The following is a 14,489-nucleotide window of genomic DNA, read 5'->3' as shown; positions in this document are numbered from 1 at the left end:
ACTTCCGGGGCAAGAACCCTCTCCATGGCCCCTTTGACCAGAAGGGCCTGCACTTCATGCTGTAAGATGGACAAGTAGTCCTCCATCAGCCGCCCAGAAGGTGAGAAAAAGTCAGGCCGGTGGAAAGAAATGAGAGGTCGTAAATCTGATGGACAATTTGAAGGACCCAATTGTCTGAAGTGATGACATGCCACCCTTAGATGGAAATATCGGATCTTTCCTGCGACAGTGTGGATGTGTGCTGGCAAGGACATAACTAAAGCAGTTTTGCGGCTGCTGAAGGGGCCAGGCACTGAGTGGCACCTTGTCCCTGTTGTCCTGAACATTATTTCTGAGAACCTCTGCCCTTACCACAAGATGGCTGAAAGACCTGCTGTGCTGTGAAGGAGTCTGGCTCGGTAAATGGGAAATCTCTGCCATACTCACACAGAGAGCGAAATCACAAGTGAAACTGTCTAAAGGGCACAGGAAGCCCACAAGAAATATGTTGTGGCCCTAGTCTCCTTGAATCACTCTAAGGCAGAGCCAGTTTTTTCACCGAAAAAACGAAAGCTGTCCAACGGCATGTCCATTAAGGATCTGAGGCCATCCTCAGAGAGGATTGTAGACCCCATCCAGGCGTGATGCAGAACGGCCACACTAATACCCATTACTCACCCTAAGTAATGACAAATTTTGCTGCATCAAGATCATCAAGACCATCCTGATTAGCTGGGTAGGGGACGTCAGTCAGTCATCCAGAACAGATGGCAAAATGTGTACCACTGTGTCACAAAGGTAATGAGGACAGCAGCCCAGAAGACAGCTGGCATTCACAGATCTACGGGCCAAGCTGGAGTAAGAAAAAAATAGGGAAAGTATTGGGATCATTTCTGCTGGTTGGCACCTGTACCACAAGGCTCTCTGGCACTGGGTGTTGAGTGAGAAAGGCTGGGCTGCCTCATGCAGGGCGATGGCAACATGCCTCCTGCCTGTTTATCGTCGGATGTGAACAAGGTTTAGGCCAAGTGCCTAAAAGAGCATCCATAAAGACCTCATTAAATAGTAACAGTGACTCTGTTTGAGCCTGACCAAGATGGAGTACTTCTGTCAATACATTAGCCTTTTCTTCTGCGGTGTGGAGTGTTCTTATGTTTGTCAACGTAAAGTTTAGCCTTACGGTCCCATTTGGCCTTTGGGTTCATCTGGGTGCAGTCATCATGGACCCTGGAGTCATGTTGCAACCCCAGGCACCACAAACAGACTTTGTGAGGATCCGTCATAGACATCAATTTGTCACTGCCCCTACATAGTTTAAACCCTATTGTTTCAGTGGGTGACATTTTCCCTTGCAAACAGGATAATTTGGTGAAAAGCATAGGTTAAAAACACCTAACATAAGCTCCGGATCTGCGTCTGAACGTGTGGTAAAAAAGGCACTGACAGCATGAATGAGTGGCACTTATATGTGGCTCTGTGCATCACTTTCGGAGAGGAACAATGTTGGCGCCCAGCCACACAACAGCACCTACGAGAGTACAGCCTAACTGCTTTTAAAGTTTCTGGATCCAGTCTGATACTTGGGGAATATTCCCAAGATGGAGGAATTTGTGGTTAGAAGTACCTATCAAAAATAATAAGACACAAGCAGGAAGTGGACTGTAATGTCAAAATACAATGGTGAGGAACGGGTAGGAACATGACAAGAGACAACTGAGAGTGAGTCCTGTTGTCAATAATAAGTGTAGCTATTACCTTGAGTCTCTTCTGGTGGCTGGGCTTTGGTTCCCGCAGTGCTGATCACGGCCCAGTCAGGTTCATATCCTGGATCAAACAGCTCCTCTTCAGCACGGCACCCTCCCATAGCATCCTGTTTTAAAAATGCAGCTGTAAATGGTCTTACAGGTTATACTAGATCACACCATAAAATTAAGTCATCCCTTATCCCATTTTGTAATTACAAACTCTGTAAGGTTTCCAGTGAATGAATTCAACAATCTCTAAGTCATTACATGTCCATGTCGATATCCTCAAAGCCATTATATGTTGAGGGGAAGAGTGTTTGTGTGAAAGTGTGAAAAAGCAGCAAAGTGTGTTGCATGGTATAGAGACCACACAAAATTAAATTTTGCTGGATTAGAGACAGCGTTGTTTAGGAACCATAAGACTCAGAAATGGACAGCAGCCTAAATTTCAGAAAATCATGTGGCACTTTGTAGCATGTTTTCTTACTGTTCTGCCATCTGCAGAAGTTTCATTTTCTCAATATTAACTTCTTGGTAGCTATTGATCCCACTAAGAAAATGTTTAGGTTTGCTGAGACTCTTCAGACCATTGTCAGCACATAACAAATACTGAATAAATGTTATTGGCATAGCTTTTTCGTAGGGCCTTGTTTGGCATACAGTGAAATCATAACATTTTGTTTATTTTGATTACTCTGAACTGGCACTTGTGTAAAAATCATGCCCCAACAGCACAACTGGTGTCGTCCCCCCCCACCCTCCCCAAGTAACAGACAACTACCTAATAACCTAAAATAGTTCTAACAACTATCCAGGAAATATACAACAGCTTCAAAAGTATAGTACCTAACAAAAACACCACGCTTAATCACACACGCCTTGAGCATTACAATCACTGATTCACAAACCACCATATGAAGCGCAAGCAATGGCCATCACCCTCAGTGGAATATGAAATTAACAATGTAACACTTAACCTTCAAACCATCTGTTTCATATATGCCATGAACGCTACCATGAGTGGGTCATGACTTGAGCATACAATATTTTGCACGCAAACCACACAAGTTGGTGCAAGCCATGGACACAATCTTCAGAGGCATATGGCTAGAAGATAGAATGTACACCTCTCCACCAGGTCTGTGATATAATGTTTACCATATCTGTACGTATTACTGCCTCCATAATGTATTTCACTTTTAACACCCCTGGGCGAAACAAAATGACAACGCAAATAATCCTTAACTAGTAATACTTGAATGTACCTTTAGACACATTAGAAACAGTATAATGTGGGCACAGAAACGTCTTATCCATACATATATGCGAGCATCAGGATTCTCCAGAATATTCACCAATGAAACTTCATGACAGTAACAGTTCAACCTCTACACATCAGCAATCAGTAACAGGAGCTTATTAAACACCAACAACCAACTCAGTGTTCAAAGGCCCTACATAAAAGTTAACTTTTACATTATTTTTAACTTTCTTTTCTTGCACCTACTGTTCCTCTCCAAAGGTAAGCAGCAGATATATTTCCATGCAAAACAGCCACTGGTTTTATTTTGTAATTCTAGATCTAAAACAAAAAACACGCTCTTGTTGCAAGTCATAGGCCCTCATATTAACCTTGGCGGTAAAAACCGCCTACCGCCGTGGCGACGGACGCCAAAAGATCATTGCCGCAGCCACCAGCCGTCCGCCATATTATGACCACAGCTGGATTTCCACCACAAGAAGGGTGGAAATCCGTCTGTGGCCATGTCGGTGGATGGTGGTAAGGTGGCGCTGCTACCACCAGCAGCGCCACGCCAGTAGACCGCCACCAGCCGTATTATGACCAATAACACGTCCTTGGTGGTGTCCTGCTGGCGGGTGCTGCTGGCGGTAGCAGCACCCCATCCCATCTCTGGCCGGAGGACCCCCTGGAACCAGGTAAGTCGGTCTCTGACAGGGGAGGACTATGGGGGGTGTTGTGTGTGTGTGTCAATGTATGTGTGTGCGTGCGTTTATGCGGGTGTGTGTTGAATGCATGTGTGCAGGTATGGAAGTGTGAGTGCGTGTATGTTGTTAAGGTGTGTCTGAATATGTTTGGAAGTGTGTAGGGATGTGTGTGATTGTATGTATGTATGTGTGAATGAGTGTGTGCATGCCTGTGTGTGAAGGGGGCGTGAATGGGGGGGGGGGGTTTGGACAGATGGAGGGGGGGTAATTGTAGTGGGGCGTGGGAGACCCCTTTCAGTGACAGGGAAGGAATTCCCTGTCATTGATATGGCCTACCGCCATGGTTTTCGTGGCGTCACGAAAACCATGGCGGTAGGTGGGTCATAATCCCGCAGGCGGAGCTATCGCGGGCGCCGGGCTGGATATGGATATCTCCAGCCCAGCGGCTGTTACCGCCGTGGTGGTCGGAGTGGTACATTGGCAGGTTGGCTTCAGCCAACCAGTCAATGTCATAATCTGGCGGTAAGTACCGCCAGCCTGTTGGCTGTACTTACCGCCACATTATCGCTGACCACCAGGGTCGTAATGACCCCCATAGTCTTTTTGTTAAACAGCAATGTGTAGATCATGTCTTGCCAATCTTCAGTCTAATGAAGTCTGGCAAGACAGAAACAAGGTTAGAATTAAAGAGGACATTAACCCTTGACACAAACACCACATGAACACGCATATTTCATCTACAATAGACAATAACTCAAACAATGCTTGGAGGACAAACACAGACAATCTGCCACCAGCAGCATTCCACTGAAATACACTGCAGTGTGGGGTATTACAAGGGCTAAAATAAAGACAAAGGAATGAACTTCTTTCACATGTATGATGGTACTAGCTTGCATACAATCCAGAAAATGACCCTCAAATACCCAAATTCATGGCTGTTTTGCATAGAAGATCCATCCCTCGTCACATGCACCCATTTAAAAAATCTTCATTAACATCTACATGAGGCATGAGAACATAAAGGTATGTACACAAGGCCTGCTTATCTCAAATAATGCACAGACTAAGCTGCATAACATCCAGGAAGCAAGCACTCACCAGATGTGTACCTTTTCCTGGTGGATGAATCTCATGCTTTACCTTCTGCAACACTTGTGTGTTTTTCACACCTAAACTTAACACTTCTACCATTCTGGCACTAAATGGCCATGAACTAATTTGGTCTGATATCATTAAAAACCTTTGTCTATACCCACTGTTACGCCTTTGTAGGTGGTCTCCATTCTCCGAATGTCCAACTACAAGAAGATCCTAAACTCTACACCTCCTACAAAATAATTTCTGCTGTAATAATAAAACATTCCATCCTGACTTTAGTGGATTTCCTCATTCGGGCAATTCAAACTTACCATTCTATTGTGTATGACTACTCCAGCAGTATTACTAGATTCCTGATCTTTTGAACCCAGACCTTCTATGAGCTAAGATCTGATGAATTTTCCAAGTGAGGAACTGCCCGAATGAAACCTACCTCAGGGATCTAAGGTCCGATGTGTCGAAGGATTTGGTCATTCTGTATCTCTAGGGAAATGTGTTGATACATAAGAGCCAAGGTTTGTTTAGTGTGATTTCCACTGAAAATCCTCATTTAGTATGGCTAGATCCCTTAATTAGCAATTACCAGTGCCCATAGTAACAGTCTCTCAAAGAAAGGAAACCAGTTTGAGAAAGTCAATGTAACCATCTCCACTATAAATGCTTCCTGAAACCTACATATTCAGGGTGGGCGATCAAACCCATCAGGCCTTAAGAGGTTCCTGCTCGATTTTTGCAAATTTAGGTTAAGATTTTCTTGAAAGTTCAGGTAAGATTTTGTAGAATATTCTAATGATTTCAATAAAAACATTTATCAGTGATAATGCCTGGAAGTGAGGTCTGCGGCTGTGCCACAGTTAATAGTAAACACAAGATGACAAAGACAACTGTTCTGGCAATCTATAGTAAAAATGCTGTTGCATTCTTGAAAAGAATCATATATGTAGGCGCCTTCTCTACACATAGACCAGGCACAGACTGTAGAAAGCTGGTTCTTTATATTCTTTATATAGTGGACCAGAAAGAGGTACAGTGTGTAAACAGTCCGAGCAAACCCCAGAGGAATTACAGAGGCACATATGACACCCCAAATGCTCTCTTTTGTGGTAGTGTAGGCGAGCAGTTAGGCATATCGGAGGTTAGTGCTAAGCATGTAAAGCACACAAATAGGCAGTAGGTGAGACACACACTTACTAAAGAAATCGACACAAATTTATAAAAAACACACATACGTTCATATAAATTTAGATACCAAGATCACCATAATCAGGTGAGCACTTTTTGAGATATAGATTTTTAGAGTTTTCAAAAGTTGACACTCAGTGCATTTTTCTGTAGTTGCAATGTTACTCTATCGGAGAAAAAACAAATATGGCAAACAGGTACTTCACAGCAACTTACAAGGCCAATCTTCTGGACTTAAGGTGAGTACAGGGTGGGATATGAGGCCACACCAATGGGTCACCTCGGTGGGCTAGGTGCAGTGGTGCAGTTCAGCATTGGGTCCTCCATGTAAGTCAATGGGGATCGACCTGGTCACAAAGATGCTGCAGGGGTGGACTGACAGCCCAGTCCAGGTGAACCAGTTCTTGCGATGCTTGAGGACGTAGGGGCACCAGTGGTCCTATTCTCCTTGCTTCGGCGCAGCCAGGTGCAGAGGTGGTTTGGACTGTCTGGTTTGAGCCACCGGTGGCAGTTGCAGTGGAGGGGGCCCACAGAAACAGGCTGCAGGTGTGGGCTGGGGGAGCAGTCCGGCTGATCAAACAAGTGGATTCGGGTCTCATGAGCCTGGGGGGCGTAGGCACACCAGTGGTCCTTTCCTCCTCGGTCCAGGGCGTTCAGGTGCAGAGGTGCAGTGGACCACCGGGTCTCTGTCACCACAGGCGGTCGCAGTGAGGGGGGTGAGGGGGTGGGTCTACAGAAAGAGGCTGCAGATGACGTTGGGAAGTCCACAGTGGGCGTACTCAAGGTGGGCTTCATCTCTGGAGTCTGGGATCCAACCTGATACGTCTGGATCACTTCAGCTCGGCCTAGGCAGCTCGGGTGCAATGATGATGTCCAGCATTGGGTTTTGGCAGTCCCAGTCCTCACAGTTCTTTCTTTGGTTACCTGCAGATGCAGAGAAGCAGCTCCTCTGCTCCAAGGAAGTTCCTATTGGTGATTTGCGAAGCACTGGCAGCTCTCCCAGTTTTGTGGCTGCTGCAAATGCAGGCAGGTCAGTTGCTCTAGAAGGGTCAGGGTCGAGTGCAGCAGGCAGGCTGGCAGGGTTATGCCAAATCCATTGTGCCCCTCAGTTCTTGGGTTGGAAGACTCCTTGTCCACAACTTCTATAGTGTCCAGAGAAGATCTGAGGTGCTGGTATCAGGGGGTCCCCTGAATACTGACTTTAGGGGAAATTAAGAGGAGTGAAAGGTAGTAGCCAATGAGCTACTTACCACTGGGGCACTACACCCTCTAGATACCACTTCCTCTGGGGAGTGGTCATCACCCTGTCCTAGAACTCCTAATTTCACAACACAAAAGATGGTGGAATTCCTAAGGCTGTGTTAACTTCAGACTGATTACCCTAGAGGTGTCCAGCCTGCAAATGCAACACTCCTCCTGTATAGCTAATATTAGGGGAGATGGTACACAAGCGTGTGCCATGCTGTGTTTTCAGTTTTAGGAGCACCTTGTCATGCAGTCTGCAGTGGCAGTCTGCATGAGTTTGGTGCTGGGTTCATTAGAGTGGCACAAGTTACGCTGAAGCACTTAGGGACCCTCTTTAGTACCTAGGACGTAGGTACCAGAGGTACCATTTACTAGGAACTTACAGAGGTGCTAAAGGGCCTGGTCTGCGGGATCAAGTGACCATGTGTTTTGTTTTGAGGAAGAAACACTGGCACTCGGGTCCTGGTTAGCAGGAACCCAGTGCACTTCTGTCAAAGTTGCATCAAAAAAAGGCAAAATGTTGGGGGGTACTGCAACCAGTACCCTGCCTCCTACACAAACAGGTAGCAGCAGTGCAAGATATCCTTACTCAGAGAAGTGGGACAACCTGGGAAACAGGAATCCAAACCTCACGTACAAGAAGGATACTGCAGCAATGCAAGATCGCTTCTGAAGGTCAAATCCTGGACACTAAATGACCGCCTCCTGGGCTGCTGCAACGTTGGTGGACCCGGTGGTCAGCAGATCACTGAACTAGACTGTACGGTTGTGGTTGCAGGCTCCAAGTAAAATGGGTTCCACCATCTTGTTTTTGGTGAAATTAGGAACTCTTGAACATGGTATGCCCACTCCCCACAGGCAGTGTTCATATAGGGAGTGTAGTTACCCCAAGGGTAAATAGCTCATTGGCTACTACACTTCACTCCCCTTCACACCCCTAAATTCAATATTTAGGTGGCCCCCTGAAGGAACTCAGATTTGCCTGACTACAAGAAGAAGGACAAAGAAGAGCTGAAAACGTGAGCACTGTGGACTTGGCGCCAAACCCTGCCTGCTCCTGCAAGAATTGCAAAGACTCAACTCGTCCTGCAGCTGTGCATCCTCCCAGAGCCACCGGATCCATCAACAATGCAGCAGCCCAGGAGGAGGTCACTGAGTGTCCAGGAGGTCAGCTCCGTTGATCCATCCAGTTTTCATGACGTTGATCCACCCCGGAGGATCTTTCCCCAAAACGAGGTAAACTGATCTAATGTGTACACCTGACAAACACTTTAGCACCCCATAAAGTCCCTAGTGTAGGAAGTTGGCTCTGTGTATTCAAAGTAAGAAATAGTGTGCACAGAGTCCAAGGGGTTCCCCTTAGAGGTAAGATAGTGGCAAAATTAGATAATTCTAATGCTCTATTTTGTGGTAGTGTGGTTGAGCAGTAGGCTTATAAGAGGGTAGTGTTAAGCATTTGTTGAACACACACAGGCAATAAATGAGGAACACACACTCAAAGACTTTACTCCAGGCCAATAGTTTTTATAAAGAAAAATATATTTTCTTAATTTATTTTTAGAACCACAAGTTCATGATTTGAAGTAAATACATAAAATGCAAGGTACTCCACACAGGTAAGTTAGGAACTTTGAATTAGAGCAATAACATATACAGTTTTTTTTTTTAATGGCAATAAGCTATTTTAAAAGTGGACAGTGCAAATATCAACAATTCCTGGGGGAGGTAAGTGTTGGTTAGGTTGTGAGGTAAGTAAGACACTTACAAGTCTCAGTTTCAGGGCATAGGCAGCCCACTGTTGGGGGTTCAAGGGAACCCCAAAGTTACCACACCAGCAGCTCAGGGCAGGTCAGGTGCAGAGGTCAAAGAGGTGCCCAAAACACTTAGGCGCCTATGGAAAACAGGGGTGCTCCGGTCCAGTCTGCCAGCAGGCAAGTATCCATGTCCTCGGGGACAGACTAGGGGGGTTTTGTAGAGCACTGAGGGGGACACAAGTAGGCACACAAAACACACCCTCAGCGGCACAGAGGCGGCCGGGTGCAGTGTGCAAAGCAGGCATCGGGTTTTATATTGGATTCAAAGGAGGGACCCGGGGGTCACTCTAGCGGTGCAGGCAGGGCACAGGGGGCTTCTCGGGCCAGCCACCACCTGGGTTAGGCAGAGGGTCGCCTGGGGGTCACTCCTGCACTGAAGTTCAGTTCCTTCTGGTCCTGGGGGCTGCGGGTGCAGTGCTTGGTCCAGGCGTCAGGTCCCTTGTTACAGGCAGTCGCGGTCAGGGGGAGCTTCTGGATTCTCTCTGCAGGCGTCGCTGTGGGGGTCCAGGGGGGTCGTCTTGGGCTACTCACGGGGTCGCAGCCGCTGGGAAGTCCTCCCTGTGGTGTTGGTTCTCTGGATCTCGAGCCGGGGGCGTCAGGTGCAGTGTGCGAAGTCTCACGCTTCCGGCGGGAAGAGTGAAGTCTTTAAAATTGTACAAAAGAACGAGTTACTTACCTTCGGTAACGACTTTTCTGGTGGATACATTAGCTACCTGTGGATTCCTCACCTCATGAATACTCCCATGGCGCCAGCATTCGACGGAAATCTTCTTACTAGTCTCTGCACGTCGACGAGGACGTCACTGTCTCGCACGCGACGCCGTCTGACGTCATACAGGCAATAAGAGGTCCTCGACGACGTGCAGACGTCAGTACCAATCATTTTTTACGTGCATGAGAACAACCAGGCAATGCAATGAAAGAGCAAGGCAACATCCATTATATTGTAAAAATACACCACATTGTATGAATAACTGTAAATCTTTTTATGTACATATATATATATATATATATATATATATAAAACTCTCTCTTTTAAAATATATACACACACCAAGTATATACATAAAGATATATACACATATACATATATATATATATAAATATATTATATATACATCTATTGCACCCTCAAAGACCAAGAGGAGCGCACTCAAGGATTACTTGGCAAGACCATAAAGGCAACGGGGAGGCGGGTGGGACCGTGAGGAATCCACAGGTAGCTAATGTATCCACCAGAAAAGTCGTTACCGAAGGTAAGTAACTCGTTCTTCTGATGGATACAACTACCTGTGGATTCCTCACCTCATGAATAGAGTCCCAAAGCAGTACCACGCCCGGCGGTGGGTGCCTAAATGGTCAAACCAAGAAATCCTGCAGCACTGACCGTGCAAAATGGCCGTCCCTTCTAACCTCAGAATCTAAACAGTAATGTTTTGCAAAAGTGTGAAGGGACGACCAAGTTGCGGCCTTGCAGATGTCGACCACAGGAACACCTCTGGCTAAGGCCGAAGTGGCCGACTTAGCTCTGGTAGAATGAGCTCTAATGCCCTCAGGAGGATCCTTCTTTGCCAAAGAGTAACATATTTTAATGCAAAGAACAACCCACCTGGATAGTGTTCTCTTGTGGACTGCCTTTCCTCTCCTCTTGCCCACGTATCCAATAAACAGCTGATCCTCCAGCCTGAAATCCCTTGTTCTATCGATAAAGAAGCTCAACGCTCTCTTTGGGTCCAGACGGTGCAGTCTTTCTTCCTCTTTGGAAGGATGAGGCGGAGGATAGAACGTGGACAAAGTAATTGCCTGAGCCAAATGGAAGGGTGAAACAACCTTCGGGAGGAAAGCAGCCTTGGTCCTCAACACCACCTTATCCCCATAAAAAGTTGTATAAGGGGGTTTTACTGATAAGGCCTGCAACTCACTCACTCTCCTTGCTGATGTTATAGCTATCAGGAAGACTGTTTTTAAAACCAAATACCTCAAGGGGCAAGAATGCATAGGTTCAAAAGGGGACCCCATAAGGAAAGTCAGGACTAAGGACAAATCCCATTGCGGCATAACGAATGGCTTTGGAGGATATTGATTTAGAAGACCTTTCAAGAATCTGATAACAATAGGGGATTTAAATAAAGATGGTTGGTCTGGAAGACATATGAAGGCTGACAAGGCCGATAAATAACCTTTAATGGTAGCCACTGCACAACCTTTCTGCGCCAGAGATAGAGCAAAAGACAAAACGTCCGATAGATGAGCATGTAAGGGATCAATCTGCCTCTCTCCACACCACGCAACAAATTTAGACCACCTATTAGCGTAGATAGATTTAGTGGAGTGTCGCCTGGCCGCTAATATAACATCCACTACCTCAGGCGGGAGAGAGAAGGAACTCAGGTTGCCCCGTTCAATCTCCAGGCATGTAGGTGCAGACTCTGGAGGTTGGGGTGTAGAACCTGCCCCTGCGACTGTGAGAGGAGGTCTGCCCTGAAAGGGAGATGGAGCGGCGGGCACGTTGAGAGTTGGAGAAGGTCGGAGTACCACACCCTCCTTGGCCAATCCGGAGCTATTAAGATTACTAGAGCCCGGTCTTGGCGAATCTTCCTCAATACTCGAGGAATCAAGGGTATGGGAGGAAACGCGTAAAGCAACTGGCCGCACCAGGTCATTTGAAACGCGTCCCCCAACGCTTCCTGCATCGGATACTGAAGGCTGCAGAACAACGGACAATGCGCGTTCTCTCGAGTGGCGAACAGATCTACCCGAGGAAACCCCCACTTCTGGAAGATTAAACGGACTTGATCTGGATGGAGACGCCACTCGTGGTCTGCCGAGAAGTGGCGACTGAGACTGTCCGCACGCACGTTCAAAACTCCGGCCAGATGGTTTGCTATCAAGCAAATCCGATGGTCCTTTGCCCAGGACCATAGTCGAAGAGCTTCTCTGCAGAGAAGGTACGACCCCACTCCTCCCTGCTTGTTTATGTACCACATCGTGGTAGTATTGTCCGTTAGGACCTGTACCGACTGACCACGAAGGGAAGGGAGGAAGGCCTTGAGAGCCAGACGTACAGCCCGTAACTCTAACAGATTGATGTGAAAAATCTGTTCCTCTGGAGACCAAAGACCTTTGATCTCCAGATCCCCCAGATGAGCTCCCCACCCTAGAGTGGAAGCATCCGTTATGACTGTGGCCACTGGTGGCGACTGCTGGAACGGCTTTCCTTGTGAAAGATTGTTGCTTGCAATCCACCACTTCAAATCCACAGCAGCATCTCTGGAGATCTTGACAGTATCCTCTAGATCCCCTCTGTGTTGAGACCACTGCCTTCGGAGGCACCACTGAAGAGCCCTCATGTGCCAGCGAGCATGCGTGACCAACAGAATGCAGGAGGCAAAAAGACCGAGCAGACGAAGGACCTTGAGGACTGGAACTACCGCTCCATTTCGAAACATTGGAACCAAATCCTGAATATCTTGAATCCGCTGAGGCGGAGGAAAGGCCCGACCCAATGTTGTATCCAGTACTGCCCCTATGAACAGGAGGCGCTGAGAGGGCTCTAGGTGAGATTTGGGCTCGTTCACCGAAAAGCCCAGGTCGAACAACAACTGGGTTGTTGACTGCAGATGACGCAACACAAGCTCCGGGGACTTGGCTTTGATCAACCAATCGTCCAAGTAAGGGAATACTGCTATCCCCTTCCTTCTGAGCTCTGCCGCAACCACCGACATCACCTTCGTGAAGACTCGAGGTGCTGAAGTAAGACCAAACGGAAGGACCGCAAACTGGTAGTGTTGCGATCCCACCACAAACCGGAGATACTTCCTGTGTGACTTGAGTATCGGGATATGAAAGTAAGCATCCTGCAAGTCGACAGACACCATCCAGTCTTCCATGTTCAACGCCAAAAGCACCTGTGCTAGGGTCAGCATCTTGAACTTTTCCTGCTTGAGGAACCAATTCAAGATCCTCAGGTCCAGAATTGGTCTCAAACGACCATCCTTCTTGGGAATCAGGAAATACCTTGAGTAAACTCCTTGACCCCTTTCCTGCTCCGGGACCAACTCCACCGCGCCCTTTAAAAGGAGGACTTCTACCTCCTGTTCTAGCAACAGGAGGTGTTCTTGTGAACAATACGAAGGGCGGGGCGGGATGAGGGGCGGAAACTCCCGAAAGGGAAGGGTGTAGCCTTTTCCCACAACACTGAGAACCCAAGTGTCCGACGTAACAGTCTCCCATTTGGTGAGAAAATGCTGTAATCTTCCCCCTACAGGAGAGGAGTGAGTGGGAAATGGTGGAAGCCTAAGGCTGCTTCCCCTGCTGCACCCCGCCAGAGGATGAGGAAGAGGCAGAGTGCTGCTGAGAAGCTCCCCTGGTGCGGACCCTACCCCTCCCCCTAAAAGATCTATAGGGATGGGAAGAGGCAGGTTGCTGATATCTTCCCCGAAAGGAAGAGGAGGAAGAGCCACGCCCAAATCCACGAAACCTCCTGAAGAATCTGGAAGAGGCCGTGGAAGAAGGAGCTTGGAGTCCCAACGACTTAGCCGTGGCCCTGCTCTCCTTAAACCGTTCCAAGGCCGAATCAGCCTTAGCCCCAAACAGTTTGTCCCCATCAAACGGGAGATCCAACAATGTGGACTGTACATCTGCCGAAAAGCCCGAGTTACGGAGCCAGGCCTGTCTCCTTTCCACCACAGTTGGGCCCATTGCTCTGGCTACCGAGTCGGTGGTATCCAGTCCCGTCTGGATAATTTGGGTCGCAGCAGCCTGGGCATCAGAGACAAGATCCAAAAGACCCTGGGGAAGCTCTGTAAACGAAGAGGAGATGTCATCCATCAGAGCATGAATATACCTCCCCAGGATACAGGTTGCATTGGTGGCTTTTAATGCCAGACTGCAGGACGAAAAAATCTTCTTCGACTGCGCCTCCAGCTTTTTTGAATCTCTGTCCCCAGGCACCGTCGGAAAAGAACCAGGCGCTGACTTGGACGAACAGGAGGCCTGCACAACCAAGCTCTCCGGCGTAGGGTGCCTAGATAGGAAACCAGGATCAGTTGGAGCCGTCCGATACCTCCTGGCCACGGCTCTGTGAACTGCTGGGGAAGATGCCGGCTTCTTCCACACCTCTAAAACCGGATCCAGCAGAGCGTCATTAAAAGGTAATAGAGGCTCCGCCGCGGCTGAGGCCGGATGCAACACCTCTGTCAAAAGGTTTTGTTTCGCCTCCACCACCGGCAAAGGCAGGTCCAAAAAACTAGCTGCCTTCCGTACCACTGTATGAAAGGAAGCAGCTTCCTCGGTATATTCCCCCGGGGACGAAAGGTCCCACTCAGGGGAAGTGTCCAGCCCACTGGCCGACTCCAGTCCACGCAGCCCATCACCCGATTCCTCTAGCTCTCCTTCCTCTAGGGCTCGTTGGTACTCCTGCTCTTCTAGTACCCGGAGAGCACGCCTCCTTGAATGCAGTCGTTGCTCAATCCGC

At 47.8% G+C, this 14,489-nt stretch overlaps 1 protein-coding gene across 3 annotated transcripts in view; it reads right to left on the bottom strand.

Moving 5' to 3' along the window:
• TBC1D17 (TBC1 domain family member 17) overlaps positions 1–14,489 on the bottom strand; it is a 416,105-nt gene that overhangs the window by 301,719 nt on the left and 99,897 nt on the right. For all 3 annotated transcript variants that reach the window (XM_069200945.1, XM_069200946.1, XM_069200947.1), the window contains one exon: positions 1,735–1,849. In XM_069200945.1, coding sequence (XP_069057046.1) covers positions 1,735–1,849 — 115 coding nt within the window. The remainder of the gene's footprint in view (positions 1–1,734; positions 1,850–14,489) is intronic.

Source organism: Pleurodeles waltl, chromosome 7 (genome assembly GCF_031143425.1).
Source record: "Pleurodeles waltl isolate 20211129_DDA chromosome 7, aPleWal1.hap1.20221129, whole genome shotgun sequence".
Classification (NCBI taxonomy): domain Eukaryota; kingdom Metazoa; phylum Chordata; class Amphibia; order Caudata; family Salamandridae; genus Pleurodeles; species Pleurodeles waltl.
Note: the sequence above shows the minus strand (reverse complement) of the source record. Positions and strands in the feature narration are given on the sequence as shown.